The 24,009-nt window shown below is 49.9% G+C and overlaps 1 protein-coding gene across 1 annotated transcript in view; it reads left to right on the forward strand.

Annotated features, from left to right (window-relative positions):
- Nucleotides 1-3,870: 3,870 nt before the first annotated feature.
- The window catches only part of LOC138520555 (E3 ubiquitin-protein ligase TRIM11-like), a 109,310-nt gene continuing 89,171 nt past the window's right edge, over nucleotides 3,871-24,009 (forward strand). The window contains exon 1 of the mRNA XM_069632896.1: nucleotides 3,871-4,039. Within this exon, the coding sequence (XP_069488997.1) occupies nucleotides 3,871-4,039 (169 nt within the window). The remainder of the gene's footprint in view (nucleotides 4,040-24,009) is intronic.

The raw sequence follows: 24,009 nt of genomic DNA on the forward strand, positions 1-24,009 counted from the left end.
GGAAATAAGACTTATAGAACAATATATGGACTGGGCTGGTGATATATCTTTACTTTACAGGTTGCCCAGGTGGGGGGATCTCCACACAGGACTGTGTCTAGGGGTAGGTGCCAGTATTCTGACAATTGTTCTAACCAACTGCTTTCCTCCTATGTCTATTGTTGGTTACCTTTATTAATTGATTTGTGTGACATTTAACCAGAGTACAGTTGATGCACTTTAATGGAATCTAATAATAATTGTGGTACCACTTAGAACTGTATATATTTGCCATTGTAGATTTTCTGAGGACAAAGTGAGTTATTGTGATTGTGTACATAACCTTGAACTTAATTATATAAAGACTGTGTTTTAACTAATACAGCGTGTGGACATTCCTTTGTGGGGGCTTGGGGACTACACTGTACTTAAGAACCAGCCCGCATCACCTCCTGAAAAGCTAGGCCTTGATTGCTCGTCCATTGCTACCGCAATAGAGAATCTTGGCTGGGGTCCTCTGTGCCTCTCCTCTACCATATAGAGAGCAGAAGTACAGACCCCGCCTCCAGTCTTTACAATGAACTCCACTGGACCATCTTCCCCGACTGGCTGTACTTCTTCGCTGCTGCAAGAACTGAGTGCCAGGGGTAGAGAAATCCGTAGTCGAGTGCAACGTCTGAAATCCAGATAAAAGCTCCAGGAGTCTCCTAAGGACCCTCCAGAAGCAGGACGACCGGAGCTCGAGACCCCTCACCAAAGTGCAGGAACCAAGGAGTGATGGAAGCCCAAATGATATCTGAGATCTGTGACGGTGCTGTTTACTAAGCGCTGAAACCACGAAGTACCGCTGAACCGAAAGAGCCCGTAGCTGCCAACGACCTACAAATTGCTGCCGCAGGACCCTGCAGACGTCCTTCCTCTTGTCCCCACGACTGAGGGTCAGGAACCCACGGTCTGCACCGCTGCAACAGGACAGAATCCAGCTGGACCACTCTTCTTCAAACCAGAGATACTGTCTAGACTGGGTTGCTTACCTCATTGTCTTTGAGCTGTGCTTTTCTCAGCTGAGATTTGCTGTGGCTTACCTTTAGACTTGATTCCAACTCTGTTTTTCACAGGGTTAACAGCTTGTGATCCTACAAGTGATTTTCCTTAACAAACTCTCTAACTTTGTGCAAGACCTTGATTCTAAGAAGTGCCTCAGCTCCGTAGACTGTGTTCCAATTGGCTTTGGCTGTCCTGGCTTCCTGTAGACTCTTCTAGCACATTGACTTTGATATTGATTTTCCTCATTGGTGGTAACTATGTTTAGACTGATATTGCTGGGAAAGGCTTGTCTAGATTTAATTGGAAGATTAAAGTGCCCTCACATATACTGAGAACCTGTTTAACCTTTTCCTTCTTAAACCTTTTCCTTCTTAAACCTTTCCTTTCTGCAACCTCAGAATCTGCAAAGTATAACTAGTGTGATACATAAATGCCATTCTCCAGAATTGGATCTTTCATGGATTCACATACTGTGAATATTTCCCGTCGTCAGGCTGGGAAACCTCGGTAACTTTTAATATAGTGGTTTTCCTATGGAATATTTCGACACCTTGAGTGCCATATCGATGTCCTTATGGGTGCTTTATGCCGCACCAATGGGACGGCCACTATATAGCCCGCCCCGCGGCTTCCCTTCAGATTTCAACTGTCTTCCTAACTGTTGGGATCATCTCGTGTTCTCTCCTGAGAATTTGCTCATTTTGTTCTAGAACCTTCGCCGTTTCCTTTCCAGTGGATACTTTGGTTCTTCTAGGCCCGTCATGTCCTCTGTGGGTCAGAAGAAGTTGTTATTTTGGCCGTGTGAGACCTCCAGCCTTAAGAATGTCTATGAAGGGGGCGGCCATGCAGACTGCTTGTACTGCCTATACCCCAATCACTCTGCCAACAACTGTGCTATCTGTCGGGGGTTCTCCCACAAGACTCTCAAGGACCGGAACCGGAGACTCATTTGCTGGCTGAACGAAGGATCCTATCCGGGTTCGGAGGTGGGCTCGTCCCACGGGGGCAGGGCCTCTACTCCTTCGGCCAAGAGTTTGCCATCGCATCAGAGAGCAAAGTCGGCGGAGCTAGCGCCTACGCAGCATAGAGGCAGCGAGGCTGCGGGGGCAGGTACGGTGCCGAGTAGTGCATGGTCGGGGCCCCTTCTCATGCCAAGCCTGCGCCAAAAGTTAAGCCGAAGGACTCAGCTCCACGCCGGCAGAAGCCTGCGCAACTGTCGCATAAGGCCTCAACATCGAACAAGGAGAAGACCAGGTCTCATTCATCCTCCTCGTCAACAAGGAAATCGTCTTTCGAAGGACAGGCATCACTCTTCGTTGGGCCATGAGTCAACGAAGCACCGCTCCAGATCCTCGCCCAAACGGCCCTCTTCACCGGCTAAGGAGGTATTGGTGCAAAAGACCACGCCAACGGCTGATCTGTTCTCGACCGATCCACAGCCGATGGCTTCCTCGATGAGGGATCTTCCATTGAAGACGACTTTAACTTCTGTGACACCGTCGACGACCCTGAGGGTGACGGCCCCGTCGATGACCACACTGGTGGCTTCCCCATTGACAACCTTGCTGCCGATGGTTTCAACGACAGCCCCTCTGTTGAAGAGAGCTCCGGCGACAGAAATGCAGATGTCCATGGCGAAGCAGGTGGCTGCAGTGGATCAGTCATCTTCCAGGGAGACACTGTGGCAGTCGGGGGCAGGATTTACATCCATCCACCTGAACGAGATTCTTCAGGATGAGCCGCCCTCGCCCTATGGGTTTGGCTTGGGCCAGGAGGAGGAGGAAGAGCAGGCTTTTCTGGATCCTTTGGTTTTGGGCCTGCAGCCTTCTCTTCCATCCACGTCTGGGGGCCTGGGGACTGTCCCGCCTCAATATCCTCTGGTGAATCCGCACTCGTTGCTCTCGATGCAGGTGTTGACGACGTTGCAAGCACTCCTGGGGCAGTTGGATGCCAGACTTCCTGTGCCTCAGGTTCCGGCTGTTCAGGTGATGCAGGACTTGCCTACCATTTCTACTCAGAAGGATGTACCGGAAGCCCCTCGCAGTTGAGGGCCTCATTGCAGAAGGTCTTCCCCGGTTCGCCCGCATGCGCCTTCTCCCAGGGGGTTCAGCCCGACTCGTAGGGATCAGGAGGAAGGGGAATTGGTGGAGTCACAGCTGGATAGCGTTCCGCAGGACACTCTCAACGGTCTCCTCATCGCCCCGAAGGGCGGATACCTGGGATACTGATCCAGAAATGGATGCTCCGAGTAGCCCAGCCATCCCCGCCGGATGATATTGGAGCCTTTCATGCCATGATGGCGAAGGCCTGTCACGAGTTTGGCCTCATTCCAGAGGAGAAGAAAGACTGTTTTTTGTTTGACCATATGGGGAAGAGGAGGAAGGCAGTCTTCTTGATCGCCATATTGGATCATGTGTGGCAGGAGGGGCTGCGGACGATGCGCCACCCATTTACAGAGCCTGCGATCAAGGGCCGCCTGGAGAAAAAGTTCAAGGCACCAGAGTCAACTCCAAAGTGCCTGACGTCGCAGCCCACACCGGAATCGGTTGTTTCGGCTGCAGCTGGTAGAAAGGCCCAGACCCAGCACAAGTGTGCGACTCCCCCCAACAATGAAAGCCGTGAGCTGGATGCATTCGGCAAGAAGGTCCTCACGGTGGGGGCTACTACGGTCAAGGCTGCCAACTCGTTGGCGATCGTGGCACCGTATGACCGCGAAATGTGGCACAGATTGGCTCCTCTGTTGGACCACCTGCGAGAGCAGCGGAGAAGGAGGCGATGCTTTTGGTTCGTGAGGGGGAAGAAGCGTTGAATCATAGTAGGAAAATGGGATTAAGCAGGTTAATAATGGTGTGGTTCTTTGGAATCAACCCTGACTTCGCTGTATTGATTTCCGGGCAGAAGGTGGTAGACATGCCCTGCGAGGGGGAACATCTTTTCGGAGAGAAGATTGATGATGCGCTGAACAATATGAAGGAGGACTCTGAGACGGCGAAGTCCCTGACAGCCCTGCAAGGTAGACATTCTTTTTGCCCCTTTTGCTCCTTTCGTGTGGTCTCGGGGAACTCAAGGTTTGCAGGTTCTCTGGACAAAGGTTATGGTAAACCTACCTATTTCTCCCACGGTTTCCGACGATCCTTCCAGTCCTCACAGCAGAACTAGTAGTATCGAGGATAGTGAAAGAGAGCTCCTCCTCCTCTCAAAGAGGCCGTCAGTCCAAGCCTCAACAATGACTGCCACAAGGGCAGTCGATTAGGGGGGAGAGTGGTGCACCACGTCGACGAGTGGAAGTTGATCACGACAGACAGATGGGTGCTGGATGCCATCCAATACGGCCACTCGTTGGAGTTCCGGCATCCGCAACTACCTATTCCACCGGTACAAAGAGCTCAGCCACATCTAAAGGTCTTGCGTCAGGAGGTGCGTCTGATTCTGCAGAAGGGCGCTATAGAGACAGTCCTGAGGTCGGAAAGAGGAAAAGGAACCTTTTGTCATCAAAAACCTGAACGGAAAATGGCGCCCCATTTTGGACCCGAGACCTTTCAACAAAAATATCAAGAGCCAGAAATTCAGGATGCTAACATTGCAAGATGTCATCCGGGCCGTGCAGCCGGGGGAATTTCTGGCATCATTGAATCTCGAGGATGCATATTTTCACATCCCCATGCACCCCAGGCATCGAAGATTTCTACGGTTCATGGTCGGCAACAAGCTTTACCAGTTTTGCGGTTCTTCCCTTTGGCCTAAAGTCTGCTCCAAGGACGTTCACAAAGTGGCTGGCGCCAGTGGCGGCTTACCTCAACAGGCAAGGACACCATGTTTATCCATATCTGGACGACTGGTTGATCAGGGGGGCAACTCGTCAACAGACATCGGAATCTCTCAGCACAGCTATGCTCCTGTTACAGCGTCTGGGCTTTGAAGTCAACTTTGGCAAATCCTGTCTGATGCCCTCGAGGGACTTGGTTTTTTTGGGGGCTTATTTTCAAACAGCACTCTATCAGGTCAGGCGGGCTCGTTTGTACCGGGAACGTCAGTCACGGTCCGCATGTTCATGTCTCTTCTTGGCACCATATCTTCTTCCATCTCCCACTCATCCCGAATTGACGTCTGTTCATGCAGCCTGTGCAGGAGGTTCTCGCGTCAAGGTGGTCACAGACCCAGGGTTCCTGGTTGGACAGGGTAGTCGTCTCCAGGTCTCTGGTAGACGCCCTGCTGTGGTGGACTCACTTCAGCAATATTGTAAAAGGAATGTCCCTGGTGGAACCAGAGTTTTGGTACACAATCGTGACCGATGCCTCCCAGGTGGGATGGGGGCCTCATCTAGACCAGTTCCAGGTCAAAGGCCTATGGTCCCTCAGGGAGGTTTCGTTGCATATCAACATTCTGGAAATGAGGGCAGTTCACTGGGCACTCAAATCATTTCTACCCCTCATTCAGGACTCAGTGGTACGGATACTTACAGACAACACCATGATGATATTCTATCTACGAAAACAGGGGGGCACACATTCAAAGCTGCTGTCCAGGGAGGCTCAGGACATTTGTCACTGAGCCTTAGCACACAGGGTTCAGATCTTGGTTTTCTACTTACCAGGGGATTCAAAATGTTCAAGCGGATGCCCTCAGCAGAGCATCCGCTCAGATGCATGAATGGCGACGGAAGGATGCTCAGGTGGGGAGGATATTTGTAAAGTGGGGGACTCCCCATATGGACTTATTCGCCAGCCCACAGAACAAGCAGTGTCGTCTCTTCGCCAGCAGGTGTCTCATCCGGACTCCAGAGGGCACGCGTTCTCGTTTCCGTGGACGGGCCTGTTCGCTTACGCGTTTCCTCTGTTTCCCCTGATCAGGAAAACGATTCAGATGATTCGCAGGGTTCCATGCAGGGTGATTCTGGTGGCCCCGTTCTGGCCCGGACAGACTTGGTTCTCGGGTCTTCTTCACCTAGCTGTGGACAACCCTCTTCACCTGGGATGAGAGCCGGATCTTCTTTCACAGGACAAAGGGAGGGGGTGGCATCACAACCCAGGCTCCCTCTACCTTGAAGCATGGCTCCTGACCACTCAAGAGTTCGGGAATTTAAGGATTCCTCAGGATTGTTGCTGCATCCTGGCAGCAGCAAGGGCACCATCGACAAATGTGTCTTATGTCCGTAAGTGGAAAAGGTTCTGTAGCTGGTGTTCGCAGCAGCCATACTTACAACCATTGCAGGTTTCACCTCCACAAATCCTTTCTTACCTTCTGTTGCTAGCGAAGGAGGGTCTAGCGTTGTCATCTATCAAGGTCCACTTGGCGGCCATCTCAAGGTTCATGCAGCGGAGTAACTCTACACCTCTGTTCAGTGAGGCGTTGATTAAACATTTCCTAAGGGGCCTTTTCAGGTCTTTTCCTCAGAAAAATTTGTTTTCTCCTGTCTGGAGTCTCAACTTGGTAATCGTGGCCCTCATAAAACCACCATTTGAGCCTATGTCAATGGCGAAGATGAAGTTTCTCACATGGAAGGTCATTGTTCTGGTGGCCATTACATCCTCCAGGCGGGTGTCGGAACTGCAGGCTTTGGTCATTGATCCTCCATACCTACGTTTCATGAGGGACAAGGTTCTCTTTTCTGCGAATCCCCACTTTATTCCAAAATTTCCGTCTGACTTTCACAAAAACTCTACGATAGCCTTACCTACCTTTTTTCCTAAGGCTTCCTCTCCGGCGGAGAAGGCATTGCATTCTTTGGATATCAAGAGAGCTTTGAAGTTCTATCTGGACCGAACGATGTTGTTCAGGACATCTCGGCAACATTTTGTGGACTTTGGCCCCTCCAACAAGGGGAAGCCGATCTCAAAGCAAGGCATATCATGATGGGTCTCGTCTACAATATCTTTGTGCCACGAAAAAGCCAACCAACCTTTACAGTCAACGCCCAGGGCTCACTCTACAAGGTCTGCGGCGTCTTCGGCGGCTCTTTGGGTGGGCATACCGCTTAGTGATATTTGCCAGGCAGCGACGTGGGCAGTACCGCACACGTTTACCAGACACTACTGTCTGAATCAACAACATGCTAAGGAGATGCAAGTGGGGCGTGCTGTGCTTCAACGCCTGTTCCAGTAAGATAAGCCCTGCAGCTTCTGGGGTTTTGGCTCTGCTCATATTTTTCTTTTTTTTCGAATATCTGAAAGTAAGGTCTTTCCGTTGATGTTTGCATTACCTGTACTATAGGTCCTGTTTGCCTGTTCTGCATCTCCAGGTCTTCTTACTGCTACGTAGTCTATTCACAGCCTGTAATCCATGAAAGATCCGATGCTGGAGAAGGGAGTCGTTTCTTATCTGTAACTCAATTTCTCCAGCGTTGGTATCTTTCATTGATTCACATGTGCCCTCCGGCCTCCCCCCTTCAGGCAAACATCCTCTTCAGGTATCCTCCTTGTTTGGAGAGGTTACAATCTGAAGGGAAGCCACAGGGTTGGGGCTATATAGTGGACGTCCTATTGGTGCAGCATAAAGCACCCATAAGGACGTCGATAGGACACTCAAGGTGTCGAAGTTTTTCATAGGAAAACCATTATATTAAAGTTACTGAGTTTACCCAGCCTGATGACGGGAAATATTCACAGCATGTGAATCCATGACCAATGCTGGAGAAATGGAGTTACAGGTAAGAAACCACTCTCTTACTCTCCTTGTGAATCAAGTCACCTCAGGGTGTAGGAATTGTGTAAGAAGCATATCCAAAGATTATCCACTAACTTATGCTGATCCTGAAAAGTGATTTTAAAGTATATTGACATTGTTCCATGAATTGCCTTTTTAACGAATGCATATTTAAAACTTTATGTTAATTAAATAAATAATTATTTAGAACTGAAACCTTGAGTGTAAGTGTTACTTGGTTACTTGTAGTTATGAATTTCATTGCTACAGCTCTGCAGCTCACATTTATCCCTCTTGAGATAGGCCTGGCTGCTCAGTCACACTACCAACTTGTGTAGTACAGACCTATACCAAAAAGTGGGTTACCTAATACCAAGCAGATAAGTGTTGTTTAGTCTCACACAGTGTTACTACATCAATTCTTACCTAACAAACGTCCTGGTATAAAGTGACCCAGGCAGAAGTGGAAGTGGAAGTCCTGGTATGACCCAGGCAGACGTGGAAGTGGAAGTCGTGATATAAAGTGACCCAGGCAGACGTGGAAGTGGAAGTCCTGGTATAAAGTGACCCAGGCAGACGTGGAAGTGGAAGTCCTGGTATAAAGTGACCCAGGCAGAAGTGGAAGTGGAAGTCCTGGTATAAAGTGACCCAGACAGAAGTGGCAGTGGATGTCCTGGTATAAAGTGACCCAGGCAGAAGTGGAAGTGGAAGTCCTGGTATAAAGTGACCCAGGCAGAAGTGGAAGTGGAAGTCCTGGTATAAAGTGACCCAGATAGAAGTGGAAGTGGAAGTCCTGGTATAAAGTGACCCAGGCAGAAGTGGAAGTGGAAGTCCTGGTATAAAGTGACCCAGACAGAAGTGGAAGTGGAAGTCCTGGTATAAAGTGACCCAGGCAGAAGTGGAAGTGGAAGTCCTGGTATAAAGTGACCCAGGCGGAAGTGGAAGTCCTGGTATAAAGTGACCCAGGCGGAAGTGGAAGTGCTGGTATAAAGTGACCCAGGCAGAAGTGAAGTGGAAGTCCTGATATAAAGTGACCCAGGCAGAAGTGGAAGTGGAAGTCCTGGTATAAAGTGACCCAGATAGAAGTGGAAGTGGAAGTCCTGGTATAAAGTGACCCAGGCAGTAGAGGAGGTGGAAGTGGAAGTCCTGGTATAAAGTGACCCAGATAGAAGTGGAAGTGGAAGTCCTGGTATAAAGTGACCCAGTCAGAAGTGGAAGTGGAAGTCCTGGTATAAAGTGACCCAGACAGAAGTGGAAGTCCTGGTATAAAGTGACCCAGGCAGAAGTGGAAGTCCTGGTATAAAGTGACCCAGGCAGAAGTGGAAGTCCTGGTATAAAGTGACCCAGGCAGAAGTGGAAGTCCTGGTATAAAGAGACCCAGGCAGAAGTGGAAGTCCTGGTATAAAGTGAGCCAGGGAGAAGTGGAAGTGGATGTCCTGGTGTAAAGTGACCCAGGCAGAATTGGAAGTCCTGGTATAAAGTGACCCAGGCAGAAGTGGAAGTCCTGGTATAAAGAGACCCAGGCAGAAGTGGAAGTCCTGGTATAACGTGACCCAGTCAGAAGTGGAAGTGGAAGTCTTGGTATAAAGTGACCCAGACGGAAGTGGAAGTCCTGGTATAAAGTGACCCAGGCAGAAGTGGAAGTCCTGGTATAAAGTGACCCAGGCAGAAGTGGAAGTCCTGGTATAAAGAGACCCAGGCAGAAGTGGAAGTCCTGGTATAAAGTGACCCAGACAGAAGTGGAAGTACTGGTATAAAGGGACCCAGGGAGAAGTGGAAGTGGATGTCCTGGTATAAAGGGACCCAGGCAGAAGTGGAAGTCCTGGTATAAAGTGACCCAGGCAGAAGTGGAAGTCCTGGTATAAAGTGACCCAGACAGAAGTGGAAGTCCTGGTATAAAGTGACCCAGACAGAAGTGGAAGTACTGGTATAAAGAGACCCAGGCAGAAGTGGAAGTCCTGGTATAAAGTGACCCAGACAGAAGTGGAAGTACTGGTATAAAGTGACCCAGACAGAAGTGGAAGTACTGGTATAAAGAGACCCAGGCAGAAGTGGAAGTCCTGGTATAAAGTGACCCAGACAGAAGTGGAAGTACTGGTATAAAGTGACCCAGACAGAAGTGGAAGTACTGGTATAAAGAGACCCAGGCAGAAGTGGAAGTCCTGGTATAAAGTGACCCAGACAGAAGTGGAAGTACTGGTATAAAGTGAGCCAGGGAGAAGTGGAAGTGGATGTCCTGGTGTAAAGTGACCCAGGCAGAATTGGAAGTCCTGGTATAAAGTGACCCAGGCAGAAGTGGAAGTCCTGGTATAAAGAGACCCAGGCAGAAGTGGAAGTCCTGGTATAAAGTGACCCAGACAGAAGTGGAAGTACTTGTATAAAGGGACCCAGGGAGAAGTGGAAGTGGATGTCCTGGTATAAAGTGACCCAGGCAGAAGTGGAAGTCCTAGTATAAAGTGACCCAGACAGAAGTGGAAGTCCTGGTATAAAGTGACCCATGCAGAAGTGAAAGTACTGGTATAAAGGGACCCAGGGAGAAGTGGAAGTGGATGTCCTGATATAAAGTGACCCAGAAAGAAGTGGAAGTCCTGGTATAAAGTGACCCAGGCAGAAGTGGAAGTGGAAGTCCTGGTATAAAGTGACCCAGGCAGAAGTGGAAGTGGAAGTCCTAGTATAAAGTGACCCAGGCAGAAGTGAAAGTACTGGTATAAAGGGACCCAGGGAGAAGTGGAAGTGGATGTCCTGATATAAAGTGACCCAGAAAGAAGTGGAAGTCCTGGTATAAAGTGACCCAGACGGAAGTGGAAGTCCTGGTATAAAGTGACCCAGGCAGAAGTGGAAGTCTTGGTATAAAGTGACCCAGGCAGAAGTGGAAGTCCTGGTATAAAGTTACCCAGGCAGAAGTGGAAGTGGATGTCCTGGTATAAAGTGATCCAGGCAGAATTGGCAGTCCTGGTATAAAGTGACCCAGACAGAAGTGGAAGTCCTGGTATAAAGTGACCCAGGCAGACATGGAAGTGGAAGTCCTGGTATAAAGTGACCCAGACGGAAGTGGAAGTCCTGGTATAAAGTGACCCAGGCAGAAGTGGAAGTCCTGGTATAAATTGACACAGGCAGAAGTGGAAGTCCTGGTATAAAGTGACCCAGGAAGAAGTGGAGGTGGACGTCCTGGTATAAAGTGACCCAGGCAGAAGTGGAGGTGGAAGTCCTGGTATAAAGAGACCCAGGCAGAAGTGGAAGTCGTGGTATAAATTGACACAGGCAGAAGTGGAAGTCCTGGTATAAAGTGACCCAGGAAGAAGTGGAGGTGGACGTCCTGGTATAAAGTGACCCAGGCAGAAGTGGAGGTGGAAGTCCTGGTATAAAGAGACCCAGGCAGAAGTGGAAGTCCTGGTATAAATTGACACAGGCAGAAGTGGAAGTCCTGGTATAAAGAGACCCAGACAGAAGTGGAAGTCCTGGTATAAAGTGACCCAGGCAGAAGTGGAAGTTGAAGTCCTGGTATAAAGTGACCCAGGCGAAAGTGGAAGTCCTGGTATAAAGTGACCCAGACAGAAGTGGCAGTGGGGGTCCTGGTACAAAGTGACCCAGACAGAAGTGGAAGTGGAAGTCCTGGTATAAGGTGACCCAGGCAGAAGTGGAAGTGGAAGTCCTGGTATAAAGTGACCCAGACTGAAGTGGAAGTTGAAGTCCTGGTATAAAGTGACCCAGGCAGAAGTGGAAGTGGAAGTCCTGGTATAAAGTGACCCAGGCAGAAGTGGAAGTGGAAGTCCTGGTATAAAGTGACCCAGACTGAAGTGGAAGTTGAAGTCCTGGTATAAAGTGACCCAGGCGGAAGTGGAAGTCCTGGTATAAAGTGACCCAGGCCGAAGTGGAAGTGGAAGTCCTGATATAAAGTGACCCAGGCAGAAATGGAAGTGGAAGTCCTGGTATAAAGTGACCCAGACAGAAGTGAAGGTGGAAGTCCTGGTATAAAGTGACCCAGGCAGAAGTGGATGTGGAAGTCCTGCTATAAAGAAGTGGCAGTGGAGGTCCTGGTAAAAGGTGACCTGGGCAGAAGTGGAATTGTAAGTCCTGGTATAAAGTGACCCAGGCAGAAATGGAAGTGGAAGTCCTGGTATAAAGTGACCCAGCCAGAAGTGGAAGTGGAAGTCCTGGTATAAAGTGACCCAGGCAGAAATGGAAGTGGAAGTCCTGGTATAAAGTGACCTAGGCAGAAATGGAAGTGGAAGTCATGGTATAAAGTGACCCAGGCAGAAATGGAAGTGGAAGTCCTGGTATAAAGTGACCCAGGCAGAAATGGAAGTGGAAGTCCTGGTATAAAGTGACCCAGCCAGAAGTGGAAGTGGAAGTCCTGGTATAAAGTGACCCAGGCAGAAATGGAAGTGGAAGTCCTGGTATAAAGTGACCCAGGCAGAAATGGAAGTGGAAGTCCTGGTATAAAGTGACCCAGCCAGAAGTGGAAGTGGAAGTCCTGGTATAAAGTGACCCAGGCAGAAGTGGAATTGGAAGTCCTGGTATAAAGTGACCCAGACAGAAGTGGAAGTGGAAGTCCTGGTATAAAGTGACCCAGGCAGAAGTGGAAGTGGAAGTGCTGGTATAAAGTGACCCAGGCAGAAGTGGAAGTGGAAGTCCTGGTATAAAGTGACCCAGGCAGAAGTGGAAGTCCTGGTATAAAGTGACCCAGGCAGAAGTGGAAGTCCTGGTATATAGTGACCCAGGCAGAAGTAGAAGTGGAAGTCCTGGTATAAAGTGACTCAGACAGAAGAGGAAGTGGAAGTCCTGGTATAAAGTGACCCAGACAGAAGTGGAAGTCCTGGTATAAAGTGACCCAGGCAGAAGTGGAAGTGGGAGTCCTGGTATAAAGTGACCCAGACAGAAGTGGAAGTGGAAGTCCTGGTATAAAGAGACCCAGGCAGAAGTGGAAGTCCTGGTATAAAGTGACCCAGACAGAAGTGGAAGTACTGGTATAAAGGGACCCAGGGAGAAGTGGAAGTGGATGTCCTGGTATAAAGGGACCCAGGCAGAAGTGGAAGTCCTGGTATAAAGTGACCCAGGCAGAAGTGGAAGTCCTGGTATAAAGTGACCCAGACAGAACTGGAAGTCCTGGTATAAAGTGACCCAGACAGAAGTGGAAGTACTGGTATAAAGAGACCCAGGCAGAAGTGGAAGTCCTGGTATAAAGTGACCCAGACAGAAGTGGAAGTACTGGTATAAAGTGACCCAGACAGAAGTGGAAGTACTGGTATAAAGAGACCCAGGCAGAAGTGGAAGTCCTGGTATAAAGTGACCCAGACAGAAGTGGAAGTACTGGTATAAAGTGACCCAGACAGAAGTGGAAGTACTGGTATAAAGAGACCCAGGCAGAAGTGGAAGTCCTGGTATAAAGTGACCCAGACAGAAGTGGAAGTACTGGTATAAAGTGAGCCAGGGAGAAGTGGAAGTGGATGTCCTGGTGTAAAGTGACCCAGGCAGAATTGGAAGTCCTGGTATAAAGTGACCCAGGCAGAAGTGGAAGTCCTGGTATAAAGAGACCCAGGCAGAAGTGGAAGTCCTGGTATAAAGTGACCCAGACAGAAGTGGAAGTACTGGTATAAAGGGACCCAGGGAGAAGTGGAAGTGGATGTCCTGGTATAAAGTGACCCAGGCAGAAGTGGAAGTCCTAGTATAAAGTGACCCAGACAGAAGTGGAAGTCCTGGTATAAAGTGACCCATGCAGAAGTGAAAGTACTGGTATAAAGGGACCCAGGGAGAAGTGGAAGTGGATGTCCTGATATAAAGTGACCCAGAAAGAAGTGGAAGTCCTGGTATAAAGTGACCCAGGCAGAAGTGGAAGTGGAAGTCCTGGTATAAAGTGACCCAGGCAGAAGTGGAAGTGGAAGTCCTAGTATAAAGTGACCCAGGCAGAAGTGAAAGTACTGGTATAAAGGGACCCAGGGAGAAGTGGAAGTGGATGTCCTGATATAAAGTGACCCAGAAAGAAGTGGAAGTCCTGGTATAAAGTGACCCAGACGGAAGTGGAAGTCCTGGTATAAAGTGACCCAGGCAGAAGTGGAAGTCTTGGTATAAAGTGACCCAGGCAGAAGTGGAAGTCCTGGTATAAAGTTACCCAGGCAGAAGTGGAAGTGGATGTCCTGGTATAAAGTGATCCAGGCAGAATTGGCAGTCCTGGTATAAAGTGACCCAGACAGAAGTGGAAGTCCTGGTATAAAGTGACCCAGGCAGACATGGAAGTGGAAGTCCTGGTATAAAGTGACCCAGACGGAAGTGGAAGTCCTGGTATAAAGTGACCCAGGCAGAAGTGGAAGTCCTGGTATAAATTGACACAGGCAGAAGTGGAAGTCCTGGTATAAAGTGACCCAGGAAGAAGTGGAGGTGGACGTCCTGGTATAAAGTGACCCAGGCAGAAGTGGAGGTGGAAGTCCTGGTATAAAGAGACCCAGGCAGAAGTGGAAGTCCTGGTATAAATTGACACAGGCAGAAGTGGAAGTCCTTGTATAAAGTGACCCAGGAAGAAGTGGAGGTGGACGTCCTGGTATAAAGTGACCCAGGCAGAAGTGGAGGTGGAAGTCCTGGTATAAAGAGACCCAGGCAGAAGTGGAAGTCCTGGTATAAATTGACACAGGCAGAAGTGGAAGTCCTGGTATAAAGAGACCCAGACAGAAGTGGAAGTCCTGGTATAAAGTGACCCAGGCAGAAGTGGAAGTTGAAGTCCTGGTATAAAGTGACCCAGGCGAAAGTGGAAGTCCTGGTATAAAGTGACCCAGACAGAAGTGGCAGTGGGGGTCCTGGTACAAAGGGACCCAGACAGAAGTGGAAGTGGAAGTCCTGGTATAAGGTGACCCAGGCAGAAGTGGAAGTGGAAGTCCTGGTATAAAGTGACCCAGACTGAAGTGGAAGTTGAAGTCCTGGTATAAAGTGACCCAGGCAGAAGTGGAAGTGGAAGTCCTGGTATAAAGTGACCCAGGCAGAAGTGGAAGTGGAAGTCCTGGTATAAAGTGACCCAGACTGAAGTGGAAGTTGAAGTCCTGGTATAAAGTGACCCAGGCGGAAGTGGAAGTCCTGATATAAAGTGACCCAGGCAGAAATGGAAGTGGAAGTCCTGGTATAAAGTGACCCAGACAGAAGTGAAGGTGGAAGTCCTGGTATAAAGTGACCCAGGCAGAAGTGGATGTGGAAGTCCTGCTATAAAGAAGTGGCAGTGGAGGTCCTGGTAAAAGGTGACCTGGGCAGAAGTGGAATTGTAAGTCCTGGTATAAAGTGACCCAGGCAGAAATGGAAGTGGAAGTCCTGGTATAAAGTGACCCAGCCAGAAGTGGAAGTGGAAGTCCTGGTATAAAGTGACCCAGGCAGAAATGGAAGTGGAAGTCCTGGTATAAAGTGACCCAGGCAGAAATGGAAGTGGAAGTCCTGGTATAAAGTGACCCAGGCAGAAATGGAAGTGGAAGTCCTGGTATAAAGTGACCCAGGCAGAAATGGAAGTGGAAGTCCTGGTATAAAGTGACCCAGCCAGAAGTGGAAGTGGAAGTCCTGGTATAAAGTGACCCAGGCAGAAATGGAAGTGGAAGTCCTGGTATAAAGTGACCCAGGCAGAAATGGAAGTGGAAGTCCTGGTATAAAGTGACCCAGCCAGAAGTGGAAGTGGAAGTCCTGGTATAAAGTGACCCAGGCAGAAGTGGAATTGGAAGTCCTGGTATAAAGTTACCCAGACAGAAGTGGAAGTGGAAGTCCTGGTATAAAGTGACCCAGGCAGAAGTGGAAGTGGAAGTGCTGGTATAAAGTGACCCAGGCAGAAGTGGAAGTGGAAGTCCTGGTATAAAGTGACCCAGGCAGAAGTGGAAGTCCTGGTATAAAGTGACCCAGGCAGAAGTGGAAGTCCTGGTATATAGTGACCCAGGCAGAAGTAGAAGTGGAAGTCCTGGTATAAAGTGACTCAGACAGAAGAGGAAGTGGAAGTCCTGGTATAAAGTGACCCAGACAGAAGTGGAAGTCCTGGTATAAAGTGACCCAGGCAGAAGTGGAAGTGGGAGTCCTGGTATAAAGTGACCCAGACAGAAGTGGAAGTGGAAGTCATGGTATAAAGTGACCCAGGCAGAAGAGGAAGTGGAGACCCTGGTATAAAGTGACCCAGACAGAAGGGGAAGTGGAAGTTCTGGTATAAAGTGACCCAGGCAGAAGTGTAAGTGGAAGTCCTGGTATAAAGTGACCCAGGCAGAAGTGGAAGTGGGAGTCCTGGTATAAAGTGGCCTAGACAGAAGTGGAAGTCCTGGTATAAAGTGACCCAGACAGAAGTTTAATGTACTGTGAAGGAAGCAGGTGTTGCTCACGGTGTTAGGAGAGAAACACTGTGGCTATATCCTGACAAAGAAGTGGTTGTGTTTAATGGTGCTGAGAGAGAAGCAGTGTGATGAGATTTCAACTAAACTGTGTTTTGTGAATCAACTAAGTTGTGACGGAAAACATCCTAACCAAGAATCCCATTGGTACTGTTTAAGGAGCTTTGACTTGTGCATTTCCTGGAGGAAAATGATCTTTTCTGTGTTGAACTGTGGAGTGTTGGAAGTTTTTCTTAACATACTGACTTGGCCAAAAACTGTGTTTGAACTTTGTTTCAACCCTGGATTTTCTTGTTGTTTTGTGTTATTCAATGGAACTAACCTTGACTTAAAACCTGGGGTAGGGGAATTCGCTCAGGTTACAATCAAAGACTTGAATGTGTTGATAATACAAGTATTGCCATATGTTTTCTTGTTTATGTTTATGTATAAGTGTGAGGGTCAGAAATGTTATGCTAGAGTGTTTGCCTTCGTTTATTTAGGCAGAGAAATCCCTGTTAGAGTAGGGCAAGTGAGGCCTTGGTCTGCACTTTTGATTTAATAAAACGGCATTGTTTGAAAAATGATTTAAAAGTTGTCCGCCTCACATTTCTGACACCTCACACTACCTAAACAATTCGGAACCCCTACAAAAAACAGATCAGCTCTTTGTTTGCATAGCATTTGGTAGAGAGGGAGATTATGGGCCTTATATAAGTATGGCGGTAAGGCAACAGCGGCGCTGGTAGCGCTACCGGCACCGTTGCTACCGTACTGCCATACTACAAGTTGTGCTCGCGGGTTTCGCTCTGCCCGCCAGGACCGACCTGGCGGGCAGTGCGACACCCTCGAGCACAACTCATGGATGCACCGGCACCGTTATGAACGGCCTATGGGGCCGAATGGGGATGGGGAGTCCCTTATTGCCAGCACCCGCGAATGGGCAATTATCGGGTCCAACGACCTTGGCATGACCCGGTAATTGCCCATTCGCGGGTGCCAGTAAAAGCACGGGTCAGGGTGCAGCCGTGCCTTTGTTACAGGCAAGGCTACAGCCAGACCCATAATGAGGCCCCATGTCTCTAAATCCGCTAACTCAAAATGGATAGTCAAATGCATCCAGGTTTGCTACTCGCTATCTAAAAAATCCTTTCCTTTCACACCGAGAGCCCACTCTACTCGAGGCACAGGGGCTACTCTAGCTTTCATTGCAAATATTCCATTAGATGCAATTTGCAAAGCTGCTACTTGGAGTTCCATTCACACAACATTAATGCTTAGACACACACTCTAAAGCAGATTCACAGGTGGGTAAAGCGTTATTAAGACATCCATTTGCCACTGTCCCTTCACACAACTCACCTCCTCCAGGTACTGACGCTAATCTATGCATTGCATGTGATTCTAAGAAGATACACAAGCCTCAGAAGGCATGCATTACTCACCGTAATCGTATTTCTGATGCATGTATCTGCTTAGATTCACGTGTGCCCAGCCTGCCTCCCCTCCTGGAGTTTCACCTTTATCTTTTATACTTTGACTTTCTTGTACTCACACAAACCCTTCATGCTTGTAAAGTCACTGTATGTCATGTTCATTCCCATTTGTGTAGGTCCTGCAGATGCAAAGTGTGACCTCAGCACTTCTCAGTAATGCCATCTAATCGCAGTTAATGCCTTGTATGTATGACAAAGTCACTACATGTAAGTGCAGCCTCGAATACCCCAGTAATGTCAGGCTCTGGGCCGCTTGTCTGAGCCAAATGTTACCCGCCCCCACCCCCCCACCTTTAGTTCACAGTGGCTGTAGTTCCCAGCACAAACAATGCAGCTATGGTTCTGGCACCAACAATTTGATCGCCAGTTATGGATGACCCGCGCTTTCGCTGCAGGCTACTACTCTGCTTCCCAGACACAATGCTGGTGACATCAATTTGATATGTGGCAAGATGTAGCCTTGTGCCTTCTCTAGAACTTCAGCAACCATTAGAAACCGGATCAAACAGCATGACTCCTTGTGCATCTCTATGACCTACACACACACACACGCAAACACACACACAAACATGCACACACACGCATTGAGCATCTACCTTCCTGCACATGCACACTTGTGAACCTGCAACACACACTGCACTGAGTACAGGCAACCATGTCCAAGCTGGCAAAGTGTGTCGAAAAAACCAGTAGCTCAGAAGAAACAGTTTAGAAACACCAGGATATGGCTTTAAAGCGAGAGGACTGTAGGTCACCTTCAAGGTTTTGGGTGACGTTTGCTTCCATTACTCTGAAACACCGGATAGGGGGTGAGTCAGTATCTGATTTTGTGACATGCATCTTGGCATTGTCTGACCAGAAACTTTCCAGAAGGCTTAACTGATTCCTAGACTAGATAATGCAGCAACCTAACTCTTTCCTTGAATCACAGTTTAGGGTCTCTGTAAAATGGAAATCAACATTTAGAACAATGTGGGATGACTATTTACCTTGTCCTCTTTCTCTTTCTCTCTCTAGGATGTGAAGAGTGTCTTGAGCAGGTAATTCTCCTCTTGCCCTGATGTGCCCTCAATGTGGAATCACTTTTATCTGGTGGATGTCCTCTGTTCCTCAAATGTATTACACACTACAGACCCCGGCTCCATCTTAACTCCTGGGAGATTTACCATTTCTATGTGTGATTTAAAAATAGAGACTCTGGGTTTTACATTACCACTTGCAAGCCTCTCCCCTCTCTCTCAAACTCAGTGCGGGCCCCTCCTTCTGTATAACCCTATAGACTCTGGGCTATTAACCCGTTGCAAGCCTCTCACTCCTCTCTCAAACTCACAGTGCAGGGCCCCGCCTTCTGTATTATCCTATATACCCCATATAGACTCTGTACTATTACCCATTGCAAGCCTCTCACTCTCTCTCTAAGCCTCTCACTCTCTCTCTAAGCTCACAGTGCAGGGCCCGCCTTCTGTATAACCCTATATATCCACCTGAATGCTTGCTTCCCAGACTTGCATTAGCACTTAGCTATTCCATCATCAGTGATCCAAGGGAACTAGCAAAGATGGCTGACTTGTGGGTCTCTCACAGAGTTAACCACAGTGATCAGGGACAGGTAAGGCAGGCCAAAATTCTCCCTTCTTACAGGGCCTCAAAGTAGAAGTGGGTAAACCCCTTGTGGGTGGGTCCAAAAGGAAGGATCGCACCACTAACTCAAACGTGAGTGGGGGTTCCTCAGTAATTCCCAGACTCCCTAGCACCTGCTGGCACTGTGGAAAAACTGACCATCCCAGAGGTCAGCCTAGCTGCCCTAAAAAGACTGCTGAGCAGAGTGCCTAAAGCATGGCCTCTGGTCACCGGGAGACTTGCCCTTGTGCACACATCCCAAAGATGTCCTCAGCTTTGCTTAATGTGGGAGGGTTAAGCCCCAAAAAGGGGACAGGGAGAGGGCTATTTCCCTCCAATACTTAGCAGCATGTCCATTCCATTATAGTGCACAGCCACCCTACCACTGGAATCAGAGACACTACTTCCAGTACCACTGTTATTGACAGCACTTTTGGGCCAGAGGTTCTAACAAATAGTCCTCTGCAGGCCACTAAGTTATCTAGTGCCCACTTAAGACTTTCTCTGTCGCTAACATTTCCCTTCAGATAGTTAATTGGAAGTTAGCTCTTCCTGTTCATGTGCATGAAAATGTCCCTGGCAGTTTTTTCCTGGGAATGACTTGGAAGAGAGAGGTATCTTTAAAGGCACCGCTCTCATTCCAGGAATTCTGAAGTTAAATTCCACCCCTGTGGGTTCGATGTGTTTTTTACCTGGCATTTTTCATCACTGATTTGATTTTCACTGTTTCTTTCTGTAAAAGATGGGCAGAGGCCCATTAATATCCCTGTTCCCCCAGCCCGCCACCACCTCCCCTACCAACCCCCAACTCAGTGAAAAATTGGCAGTAAACAAATACAATGAAAAATATATGGGAAAAAGTGATCTTTCTTTTAATCACCTAGTAAAATCTCACCTGTCTTAAAAGTCGTCCTGAAATGATCACCTGCCTAAATCTCGACCTCATACACTTGCACTTAATTTACCAAAATGCCAACCCCCCCAAACCTCGCCACTAGTATTTAAACATAGAGATATGAAAGTGAAGCAATACAAACGGGGGCAATCCTCCCTTTACCCCCAATTCTATCAGAATGTAGATATCCCTGAGCCCTCTCTCTCCTCCTGGGCATCTCTCATTCAGAATGTAGAGATTCCTGAGCCCACTCTCTCCTCCCTGGGGGTCTCTCATTCAAAATGTATCCGAAAGTAGAGATTCCCAAGCCCCCCCCTCGAGCCCCCCAGGGATCTCTCCTTCAAAATGTATCATGTAGAGATTCCTGAGACCACCCTCTCCTCGCTGGGGGTCTCCCATTCAGAATGTCTCATGTAGAGATTCCTGAGCCCACCCTCTCCCTCCCAGGGGTCTCTCCTTCAAAATGTATCATGTAGAGATTCCTAAAACCACCCTCTCCTCTGCGGGGGTCTCTCATTCAGAATGTATCAGAATGTAGAGATTCCTGAGCCCACCCTCTGATCCCTGGGGATCTCCCATTCTCCAGCATGGGGTCTGGCATGGATTCACATGCTCATGAATATATTCCCTGTCGTCAGGCTGGGAATCCTCGGTAAAGAAAAAATCAGTATCAGTTTCGTTTCTGATCTGTCTTTCTTAGTAGTAACCAATCACTGGTTTCTGGGTCATACTGCCCCAGCCAATGACTGCCCTCTCCCTAAAACCCTCCCCTGGCAGCCATCCTCAGATTTTTACCGCACGTTCAAGTGTTGGGAGTCCTCGTGCTATAGCTCTGGAGCTTTACTGCGTTTGTGATTTTTTCAAGAGTCTAACACTCAGTTTTCTCGGTCAATCGAGCCTCAAGCTCCACCGTTTTATACTTCCGATCAACGGGGACCCATTTCAGAATTTTTCTACGCCCCTCAAGGGCGAAGTTTCGTTGAGTTTCCACCTCCGGAGGATCTTGAGGCCTACCCCGCGTGGTCATGGCCCAGAAAAAGGGAAACACGACGCCCGGATCCAAGCTTTTCAGGAGCTGCCCTCGATGCGGATTGCAGAACGTGTTCAAGGAGGATGAACACTCTCGCTGCCTCTACTGCCTTCATGGAGACAAAACGCACGTGGAGAAAGACTGTGCGTTTTGCAACAACATGTCAGAGCGTACCATGAGGGATCGGCAGACCCGTCTCGCCAACTGGCTGGAAGGTAAGAGCCCAGCAGGCGAGAAGAAGAAGAAAGTCGAGCGGTCTTCTAAGACCTTTGAGGGCGCTCCGGCGAGGAGGGCCCAACAGAAGACAAAGAACTGTGAGCCCACTGGGTCCGGGAGCGCCGAACCATCGGGCTCCAGGGATACCAGGCAGAGTGCATTATCCCCGATGCCATCGTCCACGAGCCAACGCTCTGGGTCGGGGAAGAGAAAGTCGGAGAACCCGGGTAAGCTTCTGGAGAAGCCCCGGTTGATCCCGACGGAGACAGCCGAGGGGGAGCGAGGCAGTGACCCTCCCCCCAAGGTGAAGGCCTTAGGTGCGTCCAAGGTTGCGAAGGCCCAGATTCACCAGGCTAAGGCCTCTATTGAAGGAGTCGTGGCTGCCCTGGCTAAACCTAAGGAGGTTGCCCCAGTGGAGACGACCTCAGGGGCGAGAGTTTCCCTGCCACCACGGAGGGAATCGTCTTCCATTCCAATCGAGAAGACCCCCGTGAAACCCCAGCAGGCAAAAGAGGGGGGGGCGTGGTAGCCCAAACGGACACGGAATCCACCTCGGAGGACGAGCTGGCAAGCATCCAGAAGCTTCTGGACGAGAAGCTCAAGGAATCCAAAGCCCGTGGGAAGGATCCCAACGAGGCCGACGAGGAAACCAACAGAAGCGACGAGCAAGATCAGGCCGTGGAGGAACCCAGGCCCCAACCGCCAGCCCCGTCGCAACCGGCCGTACCCCAGGATAATACTGGAGCTATCCTGATGGCGATTCAGGCCCTCTGCATGGAAATAAGGACAAGAATGCCCTTAACCCCCGCCGGGTCGTGGGTGCCCGGCCCATCGGGGAGACCGCCGAACAAGCAGAGAAGAATCCATCCTCCACCACCATTTCAGCCTCCGCCACCCCCATCTCCCACGGAGGGAACGGGTACTGGGACGGCGACGACGGGCACGGATGACGACGGTGACGACGACGGGATGGATCTCCCGTCGCCACCTCCTCGGGCCTCACCCCCCGACAAAATTGGCTCTTTCCACGCCATGATCGCCAGGGCAACAAGCTCTTCCAGCTCTGCCCCGAAGAGCAGAAAAAAGAGGGCTTCCTTTACCAACGACGGGAAGCCAAAAGGAAGACGGTCCTCTCTGTACCTCTGCTGGATGACATTTGGGAAGAGGGACTGGCTCTCCTCAAGAACCCTTCCACGGCCCCTGCCAGAAGAGACAGGTACGAGAAGAAGTACAGAGTCCCGGATTCAGCCCCCATGTGTCTCAGGGCACAGCCATCGCCGGATTCTGTGTTATCCGCGGCAGCTAAGAAGAAGGCGGCTGGGGCGACGGCATCAACTTCGACCTCCCCACCCGACGGTGAGGGGAAGAAGCTAGATTCTATGGGACGACGGGTGATCTCGTCAGCGGGGAAGACAATCAAAGCGGCCAACGCCCTTGCCATCGTGGCCCGCTACGACAGGGAGCTCTGGTTCAAGATAGCTCCCCTGCTGGATTTCTTCCCGGACGACAAGAGGGCTGAGGCTCTTGAGATCCTATAGGAAGGAGAAGTGGCGTCGGACCACGCCATCACAGTCGCCACGGACATTGCCGACACTGGGTTTCGCCAGATGGGCAACGGCATTTGCCTTTGTCGGCGTGGCTGGCTCAAGGCCACGGATTTCCGCCAGGACGTACAAACCAGGGTTCTGGACATACCTTTCGACGGCACTAACCTCTTTGGCAAGGCGGTAGACAAGCCGCTACAAGCCATCAAGGTGGACATGAGACGGCACGCGCTTTGGGTGTCCTTCAGCAGCGGTGGCCGCCCTTTCAGAACACCGGAGGCAAAGGCACCTTCAGAGGATCCAACAGCGGTACACCAGCATACCGTCAAGCGGCCCGCTCCTCATCGCAGGAGGCCTACCGAGGTCGGGGAAACTCAAGAGGATCTCGTCGTCGTCGCCAAGGTGGCCAAGGAGGCAAGGCGGCGACGAAGCAGGACTGAACCGGCCGTTGCGTCGGGCCCACACCTGAGCACCCCGGTGGGAGGCCGGCTGGCGAACTTCGTCAGCGTGTGGGAGTCCATCTCCACCGACCGTTGGGTGCTGGACGGCCTGGCCAACGGGCACACCCTAGAGTTCTCAAGGAAATGTCCCCGCATTCCACCCGTGGCCAGGAAGGAAAATCACGTCCCTCAACTACTTCTGGAGGTACGGGCCATGCTAAAAAAGGGAGCCATCGAACCCGTGCCAAAGGGGCTGCGGGGCTCTGGAGTATACTCAAGGTACTTCCTCGTACGAAAGAAGACCGGCGGATGGCGACCCATCCTGGACCTCCGACGACTCAACAAGTACATAAAGTCCAAGAAGTTCCGGATGGTGACCCTCCAGCATGTGCTAGCACAGCTGGAGGAGGGCGACTTCCTGTCGTCTCTGGACCTGGAGGATGCCTACTTCCACGTCCCCATTCTAAAGCGGCACCCAAAGTTTCTAAGGTTCATAGTGCAAGGACGGCACTATCAATTCAAGGCCATGCCCTTCAGATTAAAGTCAGTGCCCCGGGTATTCACAAAGTGCCTGGCACCAGTGGCAGTGCGGCTGTGCCTGCGGGGGATCCACGTCTACCCCTACCAGGACGATTGGCTCGTACGAGCAAGATCAAAGGATCTCGCCGTAGAGCACACAGCGACGCCTGTTCAACTCCTGACGGATCTGGGATTCTCAATCAACTTCCCCAAATCACACCTGGTGATGTCGCAAGTCGCCCTGTTTCTGGGAGCCAGGCTCGACA

This window comes from Ambystoma mexicanum, chromosome 13, assembly GCF_040938575.1.
Source record: "Ambystoma mexicanum isolate Mex_15411 chromosome 13, UKY_AmexF1_1, whole genome shotgun sequence".
Taxonomy (NCBI): domain Eukaryota; kingdom Metazoa; phylum Chordata; class Amphibia; order Caudata; family Ambystomatidae; genus Ambystoma; species Ambystoma mexicanum.